This window comes from Biomphalaria glabrata, chromosome 12 (genome assembly GCF_947242115.1).
Source record: "Biomphalaria glabrata chromosome 12, xgBioGlab47.1, whole genome shotgun sequence".
Taxonomy (NCBI): Eukaryota; Metazoa; Mollusca; class Gastropoda; family Planorbidae; genus Biomphalaria; species Biomphalaria glabrata.
In genome coordinates this window covers 33,882,805-33,905,621 of record NC_074722.1, presented here as the reverse complement: position 1 = coordinate 33,905,621, position 22,817 = coordinate 33,882,805, and the positions used below count along the sequence as shown (strand labels likewise).

General features: G+C 34.1%; 1 protein-coding gene across 1 annotated transcript; it reads left to right on the top strand.

The window, feature by feature from the left end:
* Window positions 1-103: 103 nt before the first annotated feature.
* LOC106068297 (uncharacterized) lies at window positions 104-22,615 on the top strand. The gene is made up of 27 exons (XM_056005230.1): window positions 104-243; window positions 1,136-1,282; window positions 1,648-1,778; window positions 2,015-2,120; window positions 2,306-2,450; window positions 4,019-4,232; window positions 4,710-4,833; window positions 5,526-5,703; window positions 6,381-6,559; window positions 7,494-7,640; window positions 8,908-9,069; window positions 9,885-10,003; window positions 10,525-10,651; window positions 11,745-12,030; window positions 13,113-13,289; window positions 13,725-13,866; window positions 14,061-14,280; window positions 14,979-15,227; window positions 15,999-16,151; window positions 16,265-16,439; window positions 16,632-16,793; window positions 17,309-17,469; window positions 18,276-18,457; window positions 19,091-19,226; window positions 20,015-20,083; window positions 21,174-21,380; window positions 21,497-22,615. The coding sequence occupies exons 1-27, from the start codon at window positions 106-108 to the stop codon at window positions 21,533-21,535; spliced, it is 4,275 nt and encodes a 1,424-aa protein (XP_055861205.1). The 5' UTR covers window positions 104-105; the 3' UTR covers window positions 21,536-22,615.
* The last annotated feature ends 202 nt before the right edge of the window (window positions 22,616-22,817 follow it).

Genomic DNA, 22,817 nt, shown 5'->3' with positions numbered 1-22,817 from the left:
ACAACCAAACATGGGTTAAGTCCCTTATACATATTTTAAATAAAAGCGTAGCTGTGATATATTGTAAATAAAAGAAAAACATTTTCATCTACATTAATACTAAACATGGATAAATCTCAGAAGGAAAAGTTAACCCTCGCGTCTCGGAGCTCTAAACAACAAGCAGACTACCGTCCCTTTAATCAGCTTTGGATCAACTCCTGTTACCAGCAGACATTGCTGCCCAATGCACCTTGGCACAAGGTAAGCATTTGAAAGTGAATGCAGTCAAACTTTAATATCAAATTCTGCTTATAAAACCAGATGAAGCTGTGATTTAATGCAAGCTATTAATGATGCTTGGCTGTGAGCAGATTGTTATGTCATAGAAACCATACAACTTCACAGCTTTTTAGGAAGTTGTAGCCTGTTGAAAAATATGTTAAGACAACATAACTCATTATTTCATTTTCTTTTGTCTAACTAAATTAATTTTAGAATTAATAAATGTCATGTGTGGCTGACTGGTATGAACCGCTTGGCTGGTTATCAAGGAGGTTCGAAGTTGAATCCTGACTCGAACAGAGTTGTGCTCAACACCTAAAGATAGTATGGAAATCATCTTCAGATACCCCTCCCCCCAACAAGTCAACAAAAGAGATTGGACAAGAGTGCCCTCCCTGAGCATGTTTGTAGCATGAAAATTGAGCAGTGAACAATCCAATATCTTAATCTATGTCTTTTTAATGTAATTTCCTACCTCATAGTTTTAGTAACTCTGTAATGACTCAATAGCAAGATGTGTAGAAGTTGGGTTTAATCGAGTATTTCATTAGTGACGCGGCGGTACATTAAAAAGTTAGAAGAGACAGACTAACGGATGAGGAAGAGACCCAACTTCTACGCGTATTATTATTGAGTCATTACAACTCTCTATTATAATTGTGTTTTTATGCTGAGGTGCTTAATAACTCATTGATGTGCTTGTGATAAATGTGACAAGCTGTCGATGTGCTTGGATGTAATGAGATCAGGATAAACTTGGCGATAAGATGATCTCAGTGAACGATGTTTTAGTCATAATGAAAAGAATCTCAGTTTTATCCATTTCAATTAGTCATGAATAGTTACCTCCTACATGGTGTTGTTTTTTCAGCTGGAAGAAGAAATCTGTCACAATTTGGCGCAGAAAGTAGAGAAACAGTTTCATCAGCCTCAGAGGAAAGAGATGTTGCTGGAAGTCCTGGGGAAACATTTTGTAGAGAAATATTTGTCCCATGTACAGAGGAACCCAGAAATGTTGGTCAGTTGTTGTTTTTTTCAAATGGACTTTTAGGCTAAGCTAATAAGTTGTATACAAAACTTTTTTTTACCACTTTGTGTGGTTCAGAGGGTGTATTGCAACTTTGAAAAGGTTACAAGTTGTCAAAAAACTTAATTTTAATATACAAAATCTGTTTATGAAATGATGGTTCCATATTAGTTAATTCAAGATCAGTGTTGTGGATGTGATATATTCATAAGTTTGTGTGTTACATAATGTGTATGAATATGAATAACTCACAGGAGCCACCTATGAGTTTGTGTAAAACAAACTCTTTCCGCAATTGCATGGTTATGTGTGAATTAAATGATGTAAATTGCATATGAACATTCTTTCCATTTCAGGAACCCATCCATATTTCAGCCAAGGAGAAAAACCGTTTAAAGACTGATGCTCAAAACTGGCTTAATAGTCAGATGTACAAGGCAGTCAAAGAAACAGGTCATGGTTACCTTTTGACTGGCATAGGTCCTGGGTATGTATTACAACAGTCTGACTATTATAATGGCTTCAAATTACTAGCATGTATATTGTTACACTATGTTTACTTCTTTTCTTCACTTCTTGGTTTCTTATTGAATGTTTTTTTTCTCAAAGTTTCCTCTTTTATTCTAAGTTATGATTGAACCTTAATTCCCCAATCATTTTTGTTTTGTCAAGAAAATATACTATATAAGTCTTTTTGAAATATTTAATAACACATTTTTGTAGAGAGCCACCTCCTACTGGATACTATGCAGAGTTCCTGCAAGAAACGTTTAACATATTCACTACAGGACTTGACAGAGAACTTTATTTACAAGAGAAAAGATTGCTGGTAGGTTTTGAGAGAACAAACATGTACATCTTTTTGTTATTAAATCACACATTCTATATTAAATCAGATAGGTTCTACTTGTTAAGTGGTGACATCTATGCAGTAATGAGCGTTTGTATATGATGAAATTTTTGGCTTCACTGGTACAAATCTAACATGATTTCTTTCATTATGTAACTTCTCAGAAAGCTAAGGAGAGTGAAGTGGTAACAAGAAAGGCAGACAACTCTGACATCTACAAAGTTCCTGCACCCAGCAGGCTGAAACAAATAGGGGCAACTGATTCAGGAGCAGCAAAAGTTTCTGTACCAACCACAGCACAAATTAGGAGTAAGTACTCACTTTTTTGTTGAAACATTATTTGGGTGGAGTCTTCTCATCTCAAAGTTTAACTCATTCTCTCCTAACCGACGATATCATCGTTGATTTTATCCCATTATTCAGCCTAATCAATGATATTATTGTCTATTTTTAAAAAGTCAGTTATTTTGTTATCTTTACATACAAAATGCTTTTAATTGCTTATAAATAAATCTTAAGTAGTTTTCCTTTGGGAAAAAAATTACGGATTTTTTCATTTTGATTGTGTTTTTACAAAAGAAACATTTTTAAAGAATATGGGCTAAAAAAGGCTCTATTTTTTCATATTAATTGTTATAGGGGGTACATGGGATAGTGACCTCAAGACAATTAATATAAATGTTTTACATATTTTATATATTAAGATTAGTAAGAATACAAATAAATATCATAAAAAAAAAGACTTTTTATTTAATTTGGATCATAAAATATTGCCTAGATCTAGTCGAGATCTAGTTTTAAGGGAGACTTGTCCATAGTCAATAAGTTTTAACTTTGAAGTTTCACTATCCAAAATAATTTTTTTTTTCATTTCATAAACATCAATTTAAATTATCTAAAAAGGGTATGCATTTTCCTTTAATTGTATAACAAATATAACATTTTCTGATAACAAACAAAAAAGTTATTAAAGTTTAATCATTACAGGGTAGTGGAATATATATGAGTGAAATGAATAATTCCGTCGAAACGAGGAAAAAAATTACGGAAAGAAAGAGTTGAAATAAACATCAGAAGTAGTTGTTTTTTTCAATGTGCTTTTTGAGATGGTGCGAAGAAGAAAGAATTGATATTGTTGAAGAAAATAAAAGATTTTAGATAATTATTGTACATTTTTCAACCAAAATAATTCATGTTGTAAAACCCATAGTTTATTACAGTTTAATATTGTAAATAGTTAATATACAGTTAAGCTTTGTCTAGTAGTCCATATAGAGTAAAGTATTGCAAATTAGTTAATTTAAAAGTTAGTATAGTGAATTGCTTTTTATAAGCCCAGTAAAGTAGTTTATATATAGTTTCATATTGCCAAATGGTTCACTTGAAAATAAACATTTATGATTGATATTTTGATAACAATTTTTACTTGTTTTCTCAACTAAAAAAATTTAGCAGTTAAAATGATAAAAACCTGTGCTTAGTTTAAGAAAAAAACATTTTTCTTATTGGAACCCCTTCAACAACTACAAAAAAAAGAATAGTTTTATTTTCCCTCTGCTGTTATTTGATTACAGATTAAGAATTGGCTAGTCAATTATTTTTAAAGAATATAATTCATCTATTGCTTTTTCCTGACATCCTTAAAGTACTATATTAAATATCGACATGGAAATGTATATTATGTCAAATAAATATCATTTTTTTAAATCAAATGTTTTATGGGCAACAGACTATCGAAATTGTTTTATAAACATGTTGAGTTTAAAGTTAAAGTATTAACATGTTGAGTTATGACAGTAACAGGGTGAAGAGCTCTTGCTACACAACACTAAACATTTATCCTAGAAGGAAAGTCTACTGTTGCACTTTCTCCCCAGCCAAGGTCCATACGCTTGAAGGGGACCCACCGCCACTATGGGGTCCACAGAGTGACACAATCGGAGCAGCAGTGGTGTCCCTTCTTCAGAGGGACCCCAGAAGGTTTGAAGTGGTGGCCAGCCATCTTCATGGTCGCCAATTGCCTGGGACTCTACGGGCCTACATGTGGGCTGACATACTTTTCAAAGCAGAAAGGAAAAAGATGAAAGAAGTGTAAGATTTGTATTACAACATACATGTGTATCTATATCTTTATTAGATAGAGCTATATTTTAGTCATTTGTTTATCGAATTAAATAATAATTAAGAAATAAAGCATCATTGCAGTGTTTGAATATCGAAAATTTTTTGTTCTAATCTCATTACTGAAAAATTTGATTTTCTACATTTTTTACTGCCTGTATAAAAAATGTATAGCCTCTAACATAAGAATAATATACATGCAATTAATTAACATTAATAAAATATTTTTATGTGAGTTTGTATGTATGGTGTAGTCAATACCGACCCAATTATTGTTCATTAATCATTGACTAATTGAGTTGTATACATTAACACAAAAATATTTTTTGAAACATAACATTTCATTTTCATTTTTTGCTTGTGTAATTGATAATAATTATGAAAAACCCAACCAAAACAATTTTTTAGGTTCTCGTTTCATATAATTTCTTGTTGACATTGTAACAGTTTTGTTGAGAAGATAGTGAGAGAGAGGTTTGCAGTTGCTGTGACACGAGGACTGACAGAGCTGCGGATAAAGAAGCCAACTCAGTCTCCAATCAATGGACTTATTCAGAATGCTGTAGTGGAGGTAGGATCTTCTTATGTACATTAGAGTTTTTACAGAATGCTGTAGTGGAGGTAGGATCTTCTTGTGTACATTAGAGTTATTACAATCATTCCAAGTTTGACTTCCATTCTATGAATTGTGATGATCACTGAAGACTGTTGTATTAACTTTTCCTATTACCTAATTTTCCTTTTCATCATTAATGATAAGACTTGTCTTCCAGTCCAAAGATTAAGGAGGAGTATCATACTTCATGTGGCTATGCAAAAAATGAGAGAGTTTAGGTTTAAAGAACTTTTTCTTAATGTAGGGTTTTGAGTTGAGGATTTTAAAGGTTTGCTTTAACTTCCTAAAAAGCTGTGAAGTTGAATGGTTTCTTTGACATAATAATCTACTCACACCCAAGCATCATTAATTGCTTGCATCAAATCACAGCTTCATCTGGTTTTATTAGCAGAGTTTGATATTAAAGTATGGCTGCATTTACTTTCGATGTGCTTACCTTGTGCCATGGTGCATTGGGAAGCAACGTGATCTACATATTGTGCCAACTTCACTGCAGACATAACCATTATCTGCCGTTGGTCTGTTTTAAAGCAAACTGATGCAAGAGCTGGTCTTTTAAGCATTACATCGCCTACCTTTCACACCACACCACATTAAAAAACATTGAATAAAATAGTTCTCTATTGATTGGTTCTTACTTTATACAGACCTACAGTAAAACTACAAGCATGGTACCATACAAACACATGGATCACTTAAAAGAAGCCATCAGGGCATTGAACGTTCTTTATGTCTATGATAGAAGCTATGAGCCTTACCTCGTCTACTGGCTGTTTCCACTTCAGCTGGCGTTCAGGAATAAAGAAGCTATGTTGGATGACAAAGGTAACATAGTTAGATATTATTTCATTTACTAACAGAAACTCCAACAATTTAAATAGAAACTAATGTTTTGAATTAAATGGAAGAGTGTGTCCAAAGACCAGAGCGCTCAAATCTTAATGATCCTTGCTTCAATTTCTGGTGAAGATCAGAATTATGCTAAGACAGATTATTTTTCAAATGCATTTGTGTCATTGTGCTTGCCTCCTAATTTCTTCTTATGAACTAATTAACTGTTGTGACGATATATGTTTGAGTGCCAGATGACAACGATGTCTTGATGTTACGATGAGATTGTGTTGATCAGACAATGTGTTTCTGATGTTAGAATTTTCTTAATATCCGTCCTTTAAATACTACCTTTTTCCCCCTTTCTTAGTCATGTCTGAACTATTTTTTTAGAGCTTATGCACCAACCGTCATCGTTTTAAATAAACTTGTCATTACTTGTCAACCATGACCTTTCGCTGCAGAAATACAATCTAACAATAAAACTTAAAGTAACAGTTGCTTTATTTTATGTGGCATCTGTCTAATTGTACAAGTATTATTATTACTTTTGGCTTTGAGATTAGTCATTCAAATAGTTTTTGTTTGAATATTTTGCCACCATTGTCCTATGTTGTATAAAACATATCCTTATAAATCATAGGATGATTATGATTGGAATTATTTTGTAGGTGAACATGTTTTGGAGCTAGCCATGTATCTGGACATGCTAAACTGTAACTGTTTTCCGACTTGGCCTCACGTCTTTGCCATGGCTGAGCAGGTGATGATGAGGCTACAAAGTGATGACCCCCAGCTTTATGATCATTTGAAACGTATAGCTCCTATAAATGCTTTGGTCAATGCAAAGGTAAGCTAATTGCCTAATGAATACAAAATAACCGATAGAGAGATCATAAGATTTGCTGTTGCATCAACTTTGAGCACTGAGAAGATGGCATTAAAATTATTTTTTTTCCCCCCACTTTTCAATGAAGGTGACAGATTAACAATACCTACACGTTAGCCCCTCTCCATCTTATTACCCCTTGAGTTCCATAGGGGCAGATAATGTAAAGCTCATCTGTTTCTATAGCTCACTGCCAGCGCAATGACAAATCTTTCTTTCCCCAGTGTAGGCCAGGTATCCATATCTTTGAAGTTTGGTAGACACCAGGAATTGAACTTGAGATTCCTTGATCTGGAAGCCATATTAGCCTGCTGCTTGGCTACACCTTTTATTTATATTTTCTTTTAAGCCTTTTCCAAGCTATGATGAGACTTTGGGCATATGTTTTGCTATATTTTCTTGACCAATAGTTGTCTGATACATCTAAACTTCTTCAGTTGAAATGAGTTATTTTGTACATTATTAGGCACGACATGGCCTAAATTGTGCCGATGTGCCTAAACTCAAAACTCAAACTGTACATTATTAATTCCATTTTACTTTGGGTTTTAATCTTCATGCTAATTAAAAGTAAAATGCTCTGACTTTTGACACCAAGAACAAAATCTTTGAAAAAAAAGAAAGAAATTTGATAATAGAAAAATATGAACTCTCAATGTATATTCATAACTCTTATGGAACTTGGTTTTCAAGTCTTAGGCATTCTTCAGACAATTATGTCTTAATCCAAACCTCTTGCAGGATGACAAGGAATGAAGAGGAGCATGTTTTGAGTTTTTTGAACAAATTGTAGAACATTTGAGTACAAAATGTATTAACAGTTATTGCTTGACATACACAATTTGTCTGTAAGGGAAAATGATGACACTAATGTATGTTTTGTAATAACCCACAGGAGTTCCTGGTCCAGCTACTTCACCAAGAGAGAGAAAAGGCTGAGGCACTTCTCCAGCTGACCTCCACCAACACACCAAGGGCCCCTAGTTCCTCAACACAGTTCTTGGCAGACCCTACAATATTTCTCAGGAGATGGATAGGAGAGGTAGAGAAGTGCTGTTTTCAATAATTAAGACTGTTAGGACAGTGTGGTTACTTGAATGTAGGAATGATGGACATAGCTCCCATTGTCTTGAATTTTTAAAAAAATACAGGCATTACATTGAAAGAGATTACATTCTACCATATTTGTATGTGTCTTAAACTCATTTTCATGAATATTGTTTAAAAGTGTAAAAGACACTACTGTAAAACACACTTCCCTACAGGATAATAAAGCTTCTGTGCATTTATTATTCAGCTAAATATTTAATTCTGATAAATGAGGTGATTTTTGTGGTACTTAGGATGTATTAGTAGTGCTAGCTATAAGAGGCTGGATTAACTTGGACAAATGTTTGCTATGAGATGGGTTGCTCTCTTTTAGGTTTTGTTCAGCCCCTGTCTTATCTTTCTCACAGCTTCTATGCTATTTTTTCTCCTACAGTGTTTGTCTAGAGCAGTGGTTCCCAAACTTTTTCCTTAATGGAACACTTTGCACATTTGGAGTATTTAGCGGAACACTTCCCTACTAGTTAATTATTCCAGTAGTTTGTGGAACATCTATTCAAGCCTAGTGTTCTGCAGAACACAGTTTGGAGATCACTGATCTAGAGCCTTTATTTCCATGTTAGTCATTACAAATATATACAAATGTATGGCTAGACTGGTTCATGGCTTAATAATATTTTATCTAAATGATAATAACAGATAATATATTCTGCTGTAATTGGGAGCCAATAAATAACAATGATAACTTGCTTTATAATCCTGAAGGAAATTGTTTTATAAAAACGTCTTTTAACACAATGCAATGATACTTAAATTAAAGTTGAATATACAAATGCATTTTACATTCATTTAACAATCACAGTCAAACATTTAAAATACACAGTTTATATTCATGAATTGTTTTATTAAATAAATGAAATGATTTGAAAACACAATTTTGTATTTAAACATTTAATAATAATATATCTTTATTATACATGAGGAAACTCATCTCACAATTGAGCTTTCCACATAGCAAAACATTAGGACAGCAAGCATTCACATCAGTTTTCACTCAGATATTGCATGTGAAGTTTAGGTCAGACAGCTCGCTTTTATATTCAATTACTTTTATGTCAATGGAACAAAAGAGTTCTTTAGTGTGTTTGTGATCAGTGTCTTGTATTGTCTCCGTGCAATTGAAATAAGTTTTTATGAAGATAGTCCTGCATGTTAATTCAAACTTAGTTCATTCATTAAAATCTCTGTATATTCTGACACAGGGTTTTGTGAGTGTGCTAGACACTCCAGGTGTAATGTACATATGGGATCAACTCTTTATGCAGAACTGGTCCCAGTCAGCGATCATCAATGTTTGTCTTAGCCTCATGGAACTGCTGCGGCATAAGTTTATGGAAGCCTATGATTATATCACAATGAAAGAGGTACACATTATTTTTCGAAATGTAAAAACTTACAGTTTGTAGAAATTGAGTCTTAATATTAATTTTCTCATTGTGACATGAAAATCACTTAAAATAAAACCAGATAGAAGTATGCGAGTAGACAGAAACTAAAAATCTATCAGCATTCATTTTGATCCAATGCAAATATGGCACAAAGTTTGCTCTAGCCAGCATCCATACCCAACATTGTCATGCTTTATTCCCTCAATCCTAGCTGTGATTCAATTAATTAGAAACAATTTACACTTTGATTTTTTAAATCCGGACTACATTGTTTAAGTAATAGAAGTACAGAAAGAGAAAAAAAGAGAAAGCAATATTAAGACATGTAAGAAATATAATGGTACCTAAAGAAAATAGTAAGAAAATGAAAAGAGGAAGATGGGGAAATATTTATGAAAGAATCGACCAAATAATAACCAATGTCAAGGAGGTGGTATTGAAAGATCACTGTTGCCAAATAAATAATAAAAATTACTTGAGCTTCAAGGGAAAGAACTTGGAAATTTTTTTCTGAAGTGCTGAAAAGTGCACAGAAATTATAATATGGTTTTTAAGATACTTCACTTATGAAGACTTCCATATTCTGTACACCGAATACACCAAAAAAGTTAATTTACTGATTTGCCTACATTTATGAAAACCTGAGGATGAAATAAACTAGACACATGGTTACATAGAGGTAGATTTTATTTGACATATCAAAATAAAGATCTAATATAGATATCTATGTTTATCTTGTGATATTTTCATGGATTAAAAAAAAACTTGTTTGTTCATTCTGGGTCATTTAGGTTTTTTTAATGGAGCCCTGCAAGTTGTACACAGTAGACTTTCAGATGGCCTGGATACATGTGGAGAATGGGAAAGATTTGATGGATATCAACTCCCAGTTCAACAGGCAGCGACCAATGTAAGTGGTACTAGTTTGAACCTATGTGAAATATCATTGTGCTGAATGGTAGCTAAAAACATCAAATGACTGGAAAAAAAAAATCAAAGAAAAGATGTCGTTTGTGATACAATCATCTAGTTAAAATTTATTTTGAACATATCAATAAAGACGCTGCTTCTCATGGCATATTAACACATTTTGGAGTGTCTGAAATCTAACTCTTTATAATTATTTTTTTGTTTAGGCTTTTACTTTTTATTTAACATTAACAAATATTTTATATAATTGCAAAGGAAAAACATAAGAGCTCTATTATAACAAATGATAATAGAATTGAGCACTGGCTATTAAAGATTACATTTACTTATAGAATCTTCCTTTTTAAAAAAAAACAAACAACTGTTGCATATCATTACTTGAAGTAATCATAGACACCAAGTTGTGAGTATGCTTGGAATAGAAACTCTGTTATTAAGGTAACAATTATTTCAGAGTTATTTTCTGTCCTATCTGGATAATGTTGCCATATTCTGTTTCAGATCTGTGAGTTCAGCCTTAAGTGAACCCATCACAGATAGAGAGTCACCCGACTCAGGAGTTTTGAAACCTTGTGGCATCAAAAACATGAGAACCAGTTTAACGATTCCCTCCAGTTCAGTCTTGAAGGTAATAGTCAACATCAGTAGAACACATCTTCCAAGAAAGCACTCCTTAGAAAATAGAGCAAAACAAATTAAAATAAGTTTCTAGTGCAAGGACTACTATGTACATCTTGCTTGAAAATCCTTTTGTCTGGAGATTTAGTGTTAGATTTATGGACAGATTAAGTGTAGGTATGGGTTTTTATAAACATCAATGATGTCAGACTGACTTAGGATAGGATTAATATTAGATTTTAGGACAGTATTAGAGAAAGGAAATAGCTTATAGATGTGATACTACAATGCTATTCAAATTAGATACCTTATATTCTGGATATACTGGAAGCTCCATGTATAAATATTCCCCATTAAACTAAACCTTGGATTACAATCTGAGTGGTAAAAAAAAAAAAATTTACTTAAAAAATAAGGATTGTGAAGATAGAATTAAGTGGTTTGCAAGTTTTGGTATTCATAAAAGTTTTATCTAATGACCCAATGTCCAAAGTCTTCTGTTTAGGTCAAGAAATCACAGAAAGCCACTTTACAAAATAAAACACTTTTAATACACCAAGAAATCACAAATAATAATCACTAAAAGATTGAACACCCACTATTAACACTGTGTAATTTAATTTCAGTAATAGATTCACAAATTATTTAACTTGAAGCTTGAAACTTGTTTGATGAATGACACCCCCCCCCCCCCCCCCCTCATAATCTTGTCTTCCCTTTTATAGGTTTCAAATATAGGAACATCTTGATGTAAAAACATTTCATTTCTAATTAACTCCCTTTATTCTCCGATCTTCTATGGAGACTTCAAGTTTCTAGAAAGCATTGTGTAAATAAACTACCTGTTTACACATCTCTTGAGACCTTGACATGTAAATGACAGAGATAACAATGTTTTGATTTGAACTATCTTGAAAATATGCATTAATGGAATTACATTAAAAAAATAATACCCCAATTTAAGTTAAATTACCATGATGACATAATATGCTTGCTAAGAATAATTTATTGTAAATTACCATTATGACAGAATATACATGCTAAAAACAAGAATGGAAATAATTAAAACATGTAAATAAATGCTGTCTTGGTTTCTCCCAAAGGAATCATGGCTATCTGACCTCCAGCCTCAAGATTTGCGTCTCAATGTGGCTGTCTATTTCGGCAGTGTCAAGCTCCACTCCAGATTCTCTCACAGCCTCTCTGTGGTCACCTCCAAGAGCAAAGACACCTATGGCTCCTTGCTCCTGGACCTAGAGTTTCCAGAAGAGCGCTACATTTATGACATGTTGGACCTGTCGCAGTACGATGTTGAGCGAGAGCTGGGAGCATATCCCTATGTCATCATGAAACTGGAGCGGTTGAATCATAAAAGTGGAAGAAAATCAGGTCTGTTGCCTCCTTGAAGTTGTTTATTCTTAAATGATATAGAGATCAAATATAGGCATTAAGGTATATTTGTTTATGAACACTAATATGATTTGAAAATGTAAGGAAGGATAAAAACTGTGCCCAAAGAAAGAAAACAAATATTTCAAATTTAAGTGGGAAGGAGAAAAGAAAAAAAATGAAACTTAAAAAAAAAAATAATTTGTACTGAGCAATAATTAGTAACTCGGAGGCATATAAGACATTCCTCTTTGTCGTCGTTTTTAATTGTCCACCATATTATGGACTACTTTATTAACACTCTACTTGAGTGAAGGAAACACCTCTTTACTTTTTCTTATGGAGCGTGGTGGCTGAGAGGTATAGCACTTTGAATCCCAGTGAAAAATGAGGATTTTGAACTTCAGGATCTTTAGGAGACCCCTGAGTCCATCCAGCTCTGATGGGTGCCCAAAAGACGTTGGCAAGGAAATGTGGTTGGTCATAGTGCTGGCCACATGACATCTTCGTTAACCATCAGCCATAGAAACAGATCAGCTTGACCTCATTTGCCTAAAAGATCGCAAGGTCTGAAAGGGATAGCTTCCTTTTTACTTTTTTTTTTTTCCTTTACTTATCCTTCGTCTCTCAATGGTCCTAAGATTTGGAATATTTTATCCCTATTTAAACATTGAAACAGTTTATAGTTATGTTATCCATGTATTTATAACACTTTAGACATATGTTATCTAAAAATGTATAACACTTTAGACATATGTTATCTATAAATGTATAACACTTTAGACATATGTTATCTATAAATGTATAACACTTTAGACATATGTTATCTATAAATGTAGAACACTTAATAAAAATGTTAGCCCAACATCCAAAAGCCTACGTAGTGATTTGGGCAAAAATCAAAGTAGACTGGGTCTCAGTTGGTGTTGGAATACGTAGAAATGTTTGTGATCTTGAATTGATCTTACATTTAGTACATCAAATGTAAGAAAAAGAGTTTTCCCTGCACTTCTTAACTCAGCCAGCGTTCTACACAAAAATAGTTTCCTTTCATTAGTGCGAATATACTAAATTATTGACAGGACCAGTAACTCTGGGCTGGTGCCGCATCCCACTGCATCGTCAGGCCAGCCACCGTGACAATCAGGGTTACTCATTGCTGGATGGTGATGTCACTGTGGCCCTTCATCCTGGAGACATCCCTGACAGTCTGATCTCAACTCAGCCGCAGACTCCGTCCAGTGAGGACAGGGTTGAAGGTCAGTAGATTTATGTATCTTTTTTTTTTTTTTTCAAGTCATTTTATTTTAACCAAAGTTCATCAGGTCCGTCTGTTAAATAAATCAACTTCTTAGAATAAAAAAAAATTATGTAAAGATTTTCATAGTTTTAGATATTTTTTTTCTCATATTATTAATGTTATTCTTTTGGTTATTCATTAAATTAAATTGTATAAACTGCATAAATTAAAATGGATAAATTAAATTAGGTAAACTGGATAAATTAAAGTGGATAAATTAAATTGGATAAAATGGATAAATTAAATGGAATAATTTCAGTTATTTAATTATTATTGCACTGCACAGCTGCAGTGGACTAGCAGACGCAAGGTCATTTTCTAAGAATTGCAGTGAAAAGATCTTGCATTAAGTAATCATTGAGGACAATTGATTTAATATACTTCATATGAACAGGGAATCTCCTTGGGTACAACTGTACCTTCTCTGCTTATGTCTTTGACCCCAACAACGAGCCAACCAGCCGCAAGGTGAAGCCATTCAAACCACAACCTGAGTTGCCACCCCCTGTTCCTCCTTTGGACACGAGACCTACAAAGTAATTCAAATGTGTTAGAATAATATTGACTATTGACAGTTTGAAATAATATTTTAAAGTTAAAGGCATAGTTTTTGTTGCATTTGTATTGTTTTACTTGACTGCATTAAAAAAATTTTTTTTTATATAATTATGCCAATACTTTTCATAATTCTGTCTATATATTTATCAGCGCTATCTTTTAATATCAACAGACCAGCTGCTGCACCAAAGAAAGAGCCCACACCACCACCACCTGTCCCTGCCCAAGCTGCCCCCAAGCCTACCCCTCGTCAAGAACAGGTGGAGGACCCATGGGTGCCAACTAAACCCATTGCAGCCAAGTCGGATCCCAAACCTACAACCAACAGGGATCCCTTTGTTCTATACATTGACTCAGTCCGATATCTTCCTGACAGTGCCACTATAGTTAAGGTAAAAAAAATGGTTATGTATCTAGACATTGTTATAAGTTTGATAATTTTCTCTGTTTGAAAAACCTACCTATATCCATGCGCCATCTATGTGCCAAAATATGTAGGTCATAGTTGATTCTTTATAGCCGCATAAATTACTGCACCTTTTTTATCTCTGGACTCATGCTTTCAAACAATCTCACTCAGTTCTAGGAAAAGTTACATTTGAATATATTTGGACATATATTTATAAAATATGAATATTTTATAGGTGAATAGAGTTTTGATTTTTTTTCTTAGCATTATTCTTAGTGCATATTTGGATCATGATTCTGTAAAGCTTTGTTTTGTTTTTTTCTCTCTCTAATTATTCACCAAATTAGCAGACTAGTTATTTTTTGATGCTCATCTATCCCTAAAATGTAGTTAATAATCTTTCCAGACATATCACTTTTTTCTAAACCACATTAGAATAGCTAAGTTCATATAATATAAATAGATGTACTTTAGTTCAAAATGCTATACTTTTACCCTAGTTTCAATGAAATAAATCAATCATTCAAATGATATAAATATATCATCAAAATTATGTAGCACTTTCACATTAAAGAGACAGTGTTTTTAAAATAATTTTTTGTTTCAGATGTATTTAGTCCTATACCTAAGGTAGATAATCTTGTAATAGTTATATATGTTCTTGAATTTGTATTATTTTAGGTTACTGGACGAATTCTTAGAGCTGGCAACATAACAAATCTCCAAGACATTCAGGCTGTGCCCAACTTGGAAAGTCCTTCCAGGTCACCCACCTTCAACTTTAGGATGGTAATCAACCAGGGAGGTCAGGTAGCAGACCCTGAGCTGCTAGTGTTTTTGAGAGTGGCCACCTACGACCTGGAGACCAAGAAGATGGTCATGGTGGGCAGCGCATTGGTCAGGGTTTTTAATCCAGGCAAGAAGAAAGGGGTGAGTAGAGGATGATCAAAAACAAAGATTTTAGTTTTGTCTGTCTACTTCTCGATGCGTCTGAAGCATCCTCATTATACCTCTGCCAAGAGGCAACCTTAGGAAGCACCTTGCCGGTCCCAAGCCCAGGAAAAGGATGAGGGTTGGGCATGAGGCTTGAAACCTCACCCTTTAAAAAAATATGCTACAGATACAACCACGTCATCCTCGTTATGCTGTGGTTCAATCTCTTTTCTGGACAGGCAGGAGAATTGGGTAAACTAAAGAAAGTTTTTTTGTGCTGTCTTGAGGTGTATAACAAACACAACTAAGTTACATCTCTAATGAAAAATTCAGTTTTCTTCAGTCCCCTTGGTTTGGTCGTCACTTGGCCTCACAATTTAGTTAATACAGTGATTGTTATTACTTCAGTTTAAAACAAATGGAGACCCTTGAGCTCTGTTCTAATTGGAAATAACAATTGATTAATAGAGTGTTAATATGCAAATATTTATGGGTTTAAATCCTCGCCTGGTTGTTCAAAATGTGTATATTCTCCATAAAACTTGAGCAAGTATTTCATACAAGATTGTTGATGTAGAAAGTAAAAGTTTGGTTGTAAGAAAATATAAATTTTCTGTGAACAGCTGGGGATCAAAGACATGAACTAAAATGTTGCCCCTGCCATGAGTCGAGTCTCTTAGGAGCAAAATTAGTTTAAAAAAATGGATTGTGCTTCTCTGAAACTTGTTTTGTGTCTTGTCAGGAGCTCAATAAAATGTCACATTTCAGGAGGGCTTGTTACATGTTGGAGGGCATCAGCTGAGACTACATTCTGGTATGCCCAACACAAAAGGTTTGAGTCAGATGAATTCAACTGACCTTGACACTAACCCAGTGGTTCCTGGATGTTCCTTGCTTATCCGACTCCTGCCTTATAGTGAGGTATGTCATTTCTAAGTTTATGTAGATAATGACAAAGCAGTAGCAGATCTTATATTCAGTGCTATAGACAGCTCTATTATTACAATTACAGTATTTTCTCATATCTTTTATAGGATCCAGTGCCAGCTCCAAGCTACTCATCTGGTTATTACAAATCAGAGTCTAGCAAGCCAACTGTCTCAGAGAACAGATTGTTTGCGACTTACGAGACTGAACACAAGATCAATCCTAGAAGTGAAAAAGACATGATCCTACGCTTACAACAGTTTGAAAATGTGACAAACTCGGGTACAGTTTTGTATGATGATTAGTTATTAAAATCATAGAATTTCATTTAAAACTAGTTTTACATTTTGACTTTTATTAGAGGTGATGTGGAATTTTTAATAGAACTTTATTTTGGATAGTAATAAATATTTCAAATCAATTAAGGATAAAATTGAAATTTTATGAATACGTTCAAATTTTGATGGACTCTAGGTGGATCAGACATTCAGCTCACTAACTGGCTCTTAGAAAAACTGGACATTAAAAAGCAAGGAGTTACTGAACTAGCGGGTGACCTAGTTTTGAACAGATGTATACGTTACAGAGTAAAGGTTGGACTGAAAGTAGAAATCAAGTCTGCGTATGGTTTACCTGGTAGGTGATAGTCACAATTTGAGGTTATTGTAACGTTTATAAACATAAGGATTCATGTCATTGGTGAAGATTGTTCAGAAACCTTAGCGTTGGCATTGCTGATCTAGTTCACTTTGTGTAGGTTTAGGTTGACCAATCAATTATGAATAAATGGACTGCTAGGTTTTACCTTTTCTTGTCTCTTAGCAACTTTTGCTTTGTACCCCAAAACAAAGAGGAATGGTCGTGAGCAATTTTTTTGTCATATTGAGATTCAAACCACTGTCATTTGAGTCATTTTTATAGTCTATATTACATATCATACGAGTTATATGACATAACTTATGACATTAGACACCAACATAGTAATTCTTTTACAAACATCAATCTCAGTAACTTTTAAAGAATATTTTATTGCAAAGAGAAAATGTGTATTTTAAAGAGTTATACTTTAAAAAAAATATTTTTTTTGATGTCTTAAATAATTTTACAGTATATTTACATCATTCTTTTCATGTCCACTTTTTACTGAGCAGATGGCCATTACATCCAATGTTTTGCCCGCATCATCCCAGGACGACAAGCTAAATACATGACCCCGTCAGAAGAGGGCTTTGGCAAAGAAGAAAAATTTATCACCACCAAACTGGTGCCAACAAGTCACATCACAGCACCAATCTGGGAGGATGGAGCTAAGGTAGAACTGTTAACTCAGAGTCTTCTTTGTTTTCTCCATTAGACTGTTAAACTAAGTTCTGCCTATCTTAATTTAAAACTTTCTTTTTCCAAAGCCAAAGGAAGAACTTCTTTGAATGGAAAAAAACAACAACTAATAAAAACTATTGTTTTATTAAAATAAACAAAAACAACTTATTTTATTAACCCTGTTTAAAATAATTCTTAAACGCAGTATATATACAGTAACATTTTATGGCCTTCTTGAGTACCTCATAGAAATGAGAGAAGTTCTGGGCATTAGCTGTGGTTCCTCCCCAGTACATTGGGGATCAATAGCTCTGTAAGTTCTTCCAGGGTGTAGCACTGTGTGCTGCAAGATGCCTAAGTGTCACCAGCTCCTGATTGTTTATCAGTGTTGACTCTCAAGGCCTTTTCCATGTTTGGGTATAGCCCCAAGACAGCAGAGGTTTGGATTCAGAGTTTTCTCTTAGAGACTGAGCCCCTCCTGCCTGAACCTTACTGGTGCCAGTTGCTTGCCTTCAGACTAGCAGTAATATTAGCACTTTATTAGCTATAGAATTATCTCTTCATCTGTTTGAAACATTATTTACCTCTGACAAAATTTAAAATGTTAATTTTTTTACTTAAAATAAACTTACCTTGTTGCTGAATCAGGTACATCTGTCCTTAGCTTATTATAAGTGAAGCTTTGCATTACTGGGAGATCAACTTCATTCGGGGCTAATGCAATAGGCAGAAGTGGGTTAACAGAAAGCATAAAAGCTAGACCTAGTGCTGCATGATATACCTTTTTGTCATTGTTAGGAGCTGCATCCTTTTTACGATGGCAACACTTGCCTGATTGTGCAACTCCTGAAGTTCAAAGTGCTGTACAAAGCTCAAGCAGACCACAAGACTGCTGGGACTGTGCACAAAGCCGATGGCACTCCTCTGGAAATCACTGACAGGGAGCTGATTGGTTGGGCTGCAGTGCCCTTGTTTGATTGGTGAGTTTTATGTTCTGTTTGAGAGTTGATGTCTGTGCATAATTCTTTGTCTTTCAGTGGATAAACCCATGGAATTCCACACATCGCTGACGTAGGATTCAATCTTGTTCAAACTCAGTCCATAGAATAACAATGTAAAGGGAGCATGAAAACTTTCTCCTGATGACCCCTCTACCCACAAGTCCATAAAAGAGATTGGAACGTAGTGTACTCATCATGGAAGACATTTTACAAACGCATTAATAATAAATAATAATTTACTTACGTTTTATTGATGCTTCATCTCCTTTCTAGATCGTCAAATAAATTGATTTTATACATTTGAATTAAACATTGTTTTCATAGTCTTTGTAGCTTTGAATTTTAAGTGCACAGAAAAACATTTTTTTTTGCCCACTGCTCTATAGGCTTCTGCTTTCAGTCCTTGTTATTATATGTAATACAATGATTATGCTTGCCCTGGATGTGGCAAAATATGTAGGTCACAGCTGGGGCAGCGTAGTCACAGGAAATACTGCATTCCTCATTAATCTTAATGGTTTATTAGGCCATTGTTCTAGTACTTTGGTGCCAACCCTACTTGACAAAGTTTGTTGGAATTATTTTTTCACTTTGTGTTTTGTCTCCTTCCAGCAATGCAGTCATGTCTGGCACCCACATTGCCCCTGTACTGACCAAGACTCTGAATGACCAACTGTTAGAGGATCTGTCCAACTTATCTGTTGTTCCAGCTCTGAGTAAAACTGTTTGGAACAATAGCACAAAGATAGTAAGTTTGACAATGTCCAGTAACATTTGCGTTTAAAAAATATTGTGCAATTGTTTCATTAGTTTATTATAGTTTAGCATTTAAATGTAAATGACCAATGAACCTTATAAAACAATGCGAATGTCTGACTTCATTTATATATTAATATGTTAATAGAAATCAGTCTTAGAATGACAATGTGTTAAGGTCAATAGTTGGTTAATACAAAAGTAGACAGATGAGCTTTACATCATCTGCCCTATAGACCACCAGGTCTGAAAGGGGAACTTAACTACTTTACTTTTACCGTTGTACTGTTTTAACAGAATTGTAAAACCAAAAATAGATACACTCGTGAAATAGGTGCATGGTGGCTGACAGGTAAAGGTGCTTGAATTTTGAAGGTGTTGGGTTCAAGTCCTGGTGAAGACTGGGATTTTGAATTTTTGGGATTTTTAGAATTTAGTCCAGCCAGCTCAAGTGAGTACTTTACATGAGTCAGGGAAAATTTAAGGCAGTTGGTCGTTGTGCTGGCCACATGACACCCTTGTTAACTGTGTGTGCCATAGAAACAGATGACTTTTATATCATCTGCCCCATCGATCATAAGGTCTGAAAGGGATACTTAACATTACTTTTTACTAGTGAAGTACTGCTGCTATAATTATCCATATCTCTTATTAAATATTCTATTGGACCATGTATGTGGATCTGCAGAGTGACATTCATACATAAATATATGTACATCAACTAATATTTGGTTCATCGTATTTGAATATTTAATGAAAAGGTTTCATTTGTATCTCTAGCCAGGGGCAAGTATTCAAGTCAATGTGTGGGACTCTCACTTTAATTTCTCAGAGTTACCTGAGCCTCAGGTGAGTGGGTCAACAAAAAAAAAAAAAAGCTTACATTCAAAAACGTTGATTGTGTGTGTTGTCCAAGGAGCTGCTTTGATATGTTGGTCAAGGCCTGACCTCTTTGGAGACTACACAATCTTACACTGTGCCTATTATTTCTTTGTGTACAATTCTAAGTTGTGTCCATTACTTCTCCAAGTGCTTTTAGTCAATGCTGTGAGACTTGTATGTGGGCCCACATCTAGGGCAAGCATAAATGAGAGCTCCTGCATTGGCACTTGGTGAACCAGAGGCAAAAACTAGCAAAATATAAAAAGTACTTTAAAAAAAAAAAACAGTGCAAAGATTTATTTTCCTTTTTCAGGATGAAACAAAATAAATTAATTACCACTATTTAATTAACTAATGGTTAATTGTTTGATTGATTTCTGTTGTTGGGGATAATGGGAAATTGTGCAAAGTTTCAACTTGATTCAAGAAGAAATAATAGCTTCAAAATTTGTACTAGACTGAATGAGTTGATATAAGCTTTGTAAAAAGGCAGAAAACGCAGCATCTGGTGATTGATTTACAAATGTCTAACCTGCCACCTTAGATGTGTTTCAAAGATTGGCCTCTTTAGTCACATTGGCAGTTGCAAAGGGGAAACATTCATAACATAAAATGCCAGAGAGAGTCATACTAAGGAAAATACAGTACTGGTAGCCAAATCCTGAAACTGTTTCCCCCTGACAATGACTTCAAAGAAAAGTCATTTTCAAGAATCTGATTCAAGCACGGCCTACAGTGATTTCCATAATGATCTCGAATAGCTAAACTATATGTTATGAAAATTATATTCCATATTTTATATCAGTAATATCAGTAGATAATCTTGATACTAAGAAACTACTGATAAACTATATCTCTCCTGCTGTATATCAAATGATACTTGATAAAGAGACATTTGATGAAGCAATCCAGACTCTAAATGGCATCTACATTCAACCAAAGAATGAGGTGTTTGCTAGGCACAGGTTAGCTACTTGCAAACAAGAGCAAGGTCAAACGATAGACGCCTACATGCAGAAATTTACTGTTAAGTCACCAATTCAATTTGTATCTGTAGGTTCACAGACCTCTGCTGGATGTTGTGGGCAGTTCTGAGCAGTATCTGCAGACAGTGAAGGCGCCAGCTAACAGTCCAACTCTCCAGGAGTATGTCCTGAACATGTTGGAGGAGAAAATCAAAAAACAAGGAGTTCAGGGAGCAACTTTCAAGAAAGAGTTGTCCTTCTTTAATGAAACAATGGCCAAAAAATACTATGAACTCATGGTATGATAGGATTTGATTATTCAACTACAATTCTGATATTATTAAGGTTAGTTTAAGTCGATTGCTTTACTTTTCACAGAAATGTACATTTTATTTCTGCTTGTTTTCTATTTCAGCTGGACTATTGCTTACAGAATGGATTAGCACCTTTATAACAAGTAAACATTTCATCTTGGTTTATCTGGGTTTATTCCTGTTGGCATTTTAAAATATTTTATTTCATTTGACATTTCTTGAATTTTATTTCATTTCACTTGAATATATATTTGTTTTCTCTCTCTTCTCTTTTTTTTTAAACTACATTTATTTTTCTATATTTCAATTTTTGTTTATTTTCAAGGCATTTTACTGTGTGACTTGTTATGTAGGAAATATCATTTATGTTTTGATTGTAATTTGTCAAATTACTTGAAAGCAGGGTGTTACATTGAGTACAAGCATTTGTTAAGATAGAATTGGAACCATTATCTTAAAAAAATGCTTCAAAAATACTTTATAATGTTTAACTTATAATATACACAGAAAGTTTATAATAAATTGAACTGTGAATAGTTTATTTATGTAGAAAGATGAAAGCTGTGGCCATTTTTTGTGTGTTTACTATTGATTATCTGTGGACTGTTTCCTTGTAGGATTTGTATTGATTATGTCGCAAGGCTTGTGTCTGGGTTACGGTCTATACATAATAGTTTGGTTTGTAAGAGCTCCCTTTGTTTCTCGCTAAATGGATCCCTTCCCTTGATAGGGTGTTGAATGGATAAGCTCAGGACATTGCTACATGGTGACATTGAGTAGCATCAGGCATTTTAAAAAACATTTTATGCATAATTAGAATGAATGAGCATGTACTCCTCATTTCTTAGTTAATACTTTTGCCTCTTGGAGGTTGTCAATATTTGAAAATCCAACCTTATCAACACAGAATTTACTGTATTAGTTGGATGATGTTTAGGTTTCAATTATCCTGATATAAGTCAAGTTACTTAGACTTAGATTCAATAATCCATTGCTGTTCTTTACATTAGGCAGAAAGCATTCTCCATAGAAAACTGCCTCCAACAATGTCTGTAACCTCTTCCCAACTGGTGTCCACTGCCCGTAGGTCATCCATGAAGGTGTGGCACCAGGTGATTCAAGGATGCCCCTTTTTACATTTTCCTCATATCAGCCTCATGTTATTTCTACCATTGGGCATCATACTGAAAGGTTTGCCATGTATCAGGTGTTGACCTTACTGTAGTTTTGTTTCTTAGTTTCAATTATCTTGAATTCAGCAGAAACTAATTTTGTCATATTTCAACTGAGACAGTTAAATAAAAAAAATGTTACCAATGAAATAAAGCAGGGCCTATGTATCAGTGTCAAAGTCTTAATATTTGTCTCTTATTATAAACAAAGTCCTGTTGCATGTATGAATGTTCTACTATGAAACTTAAA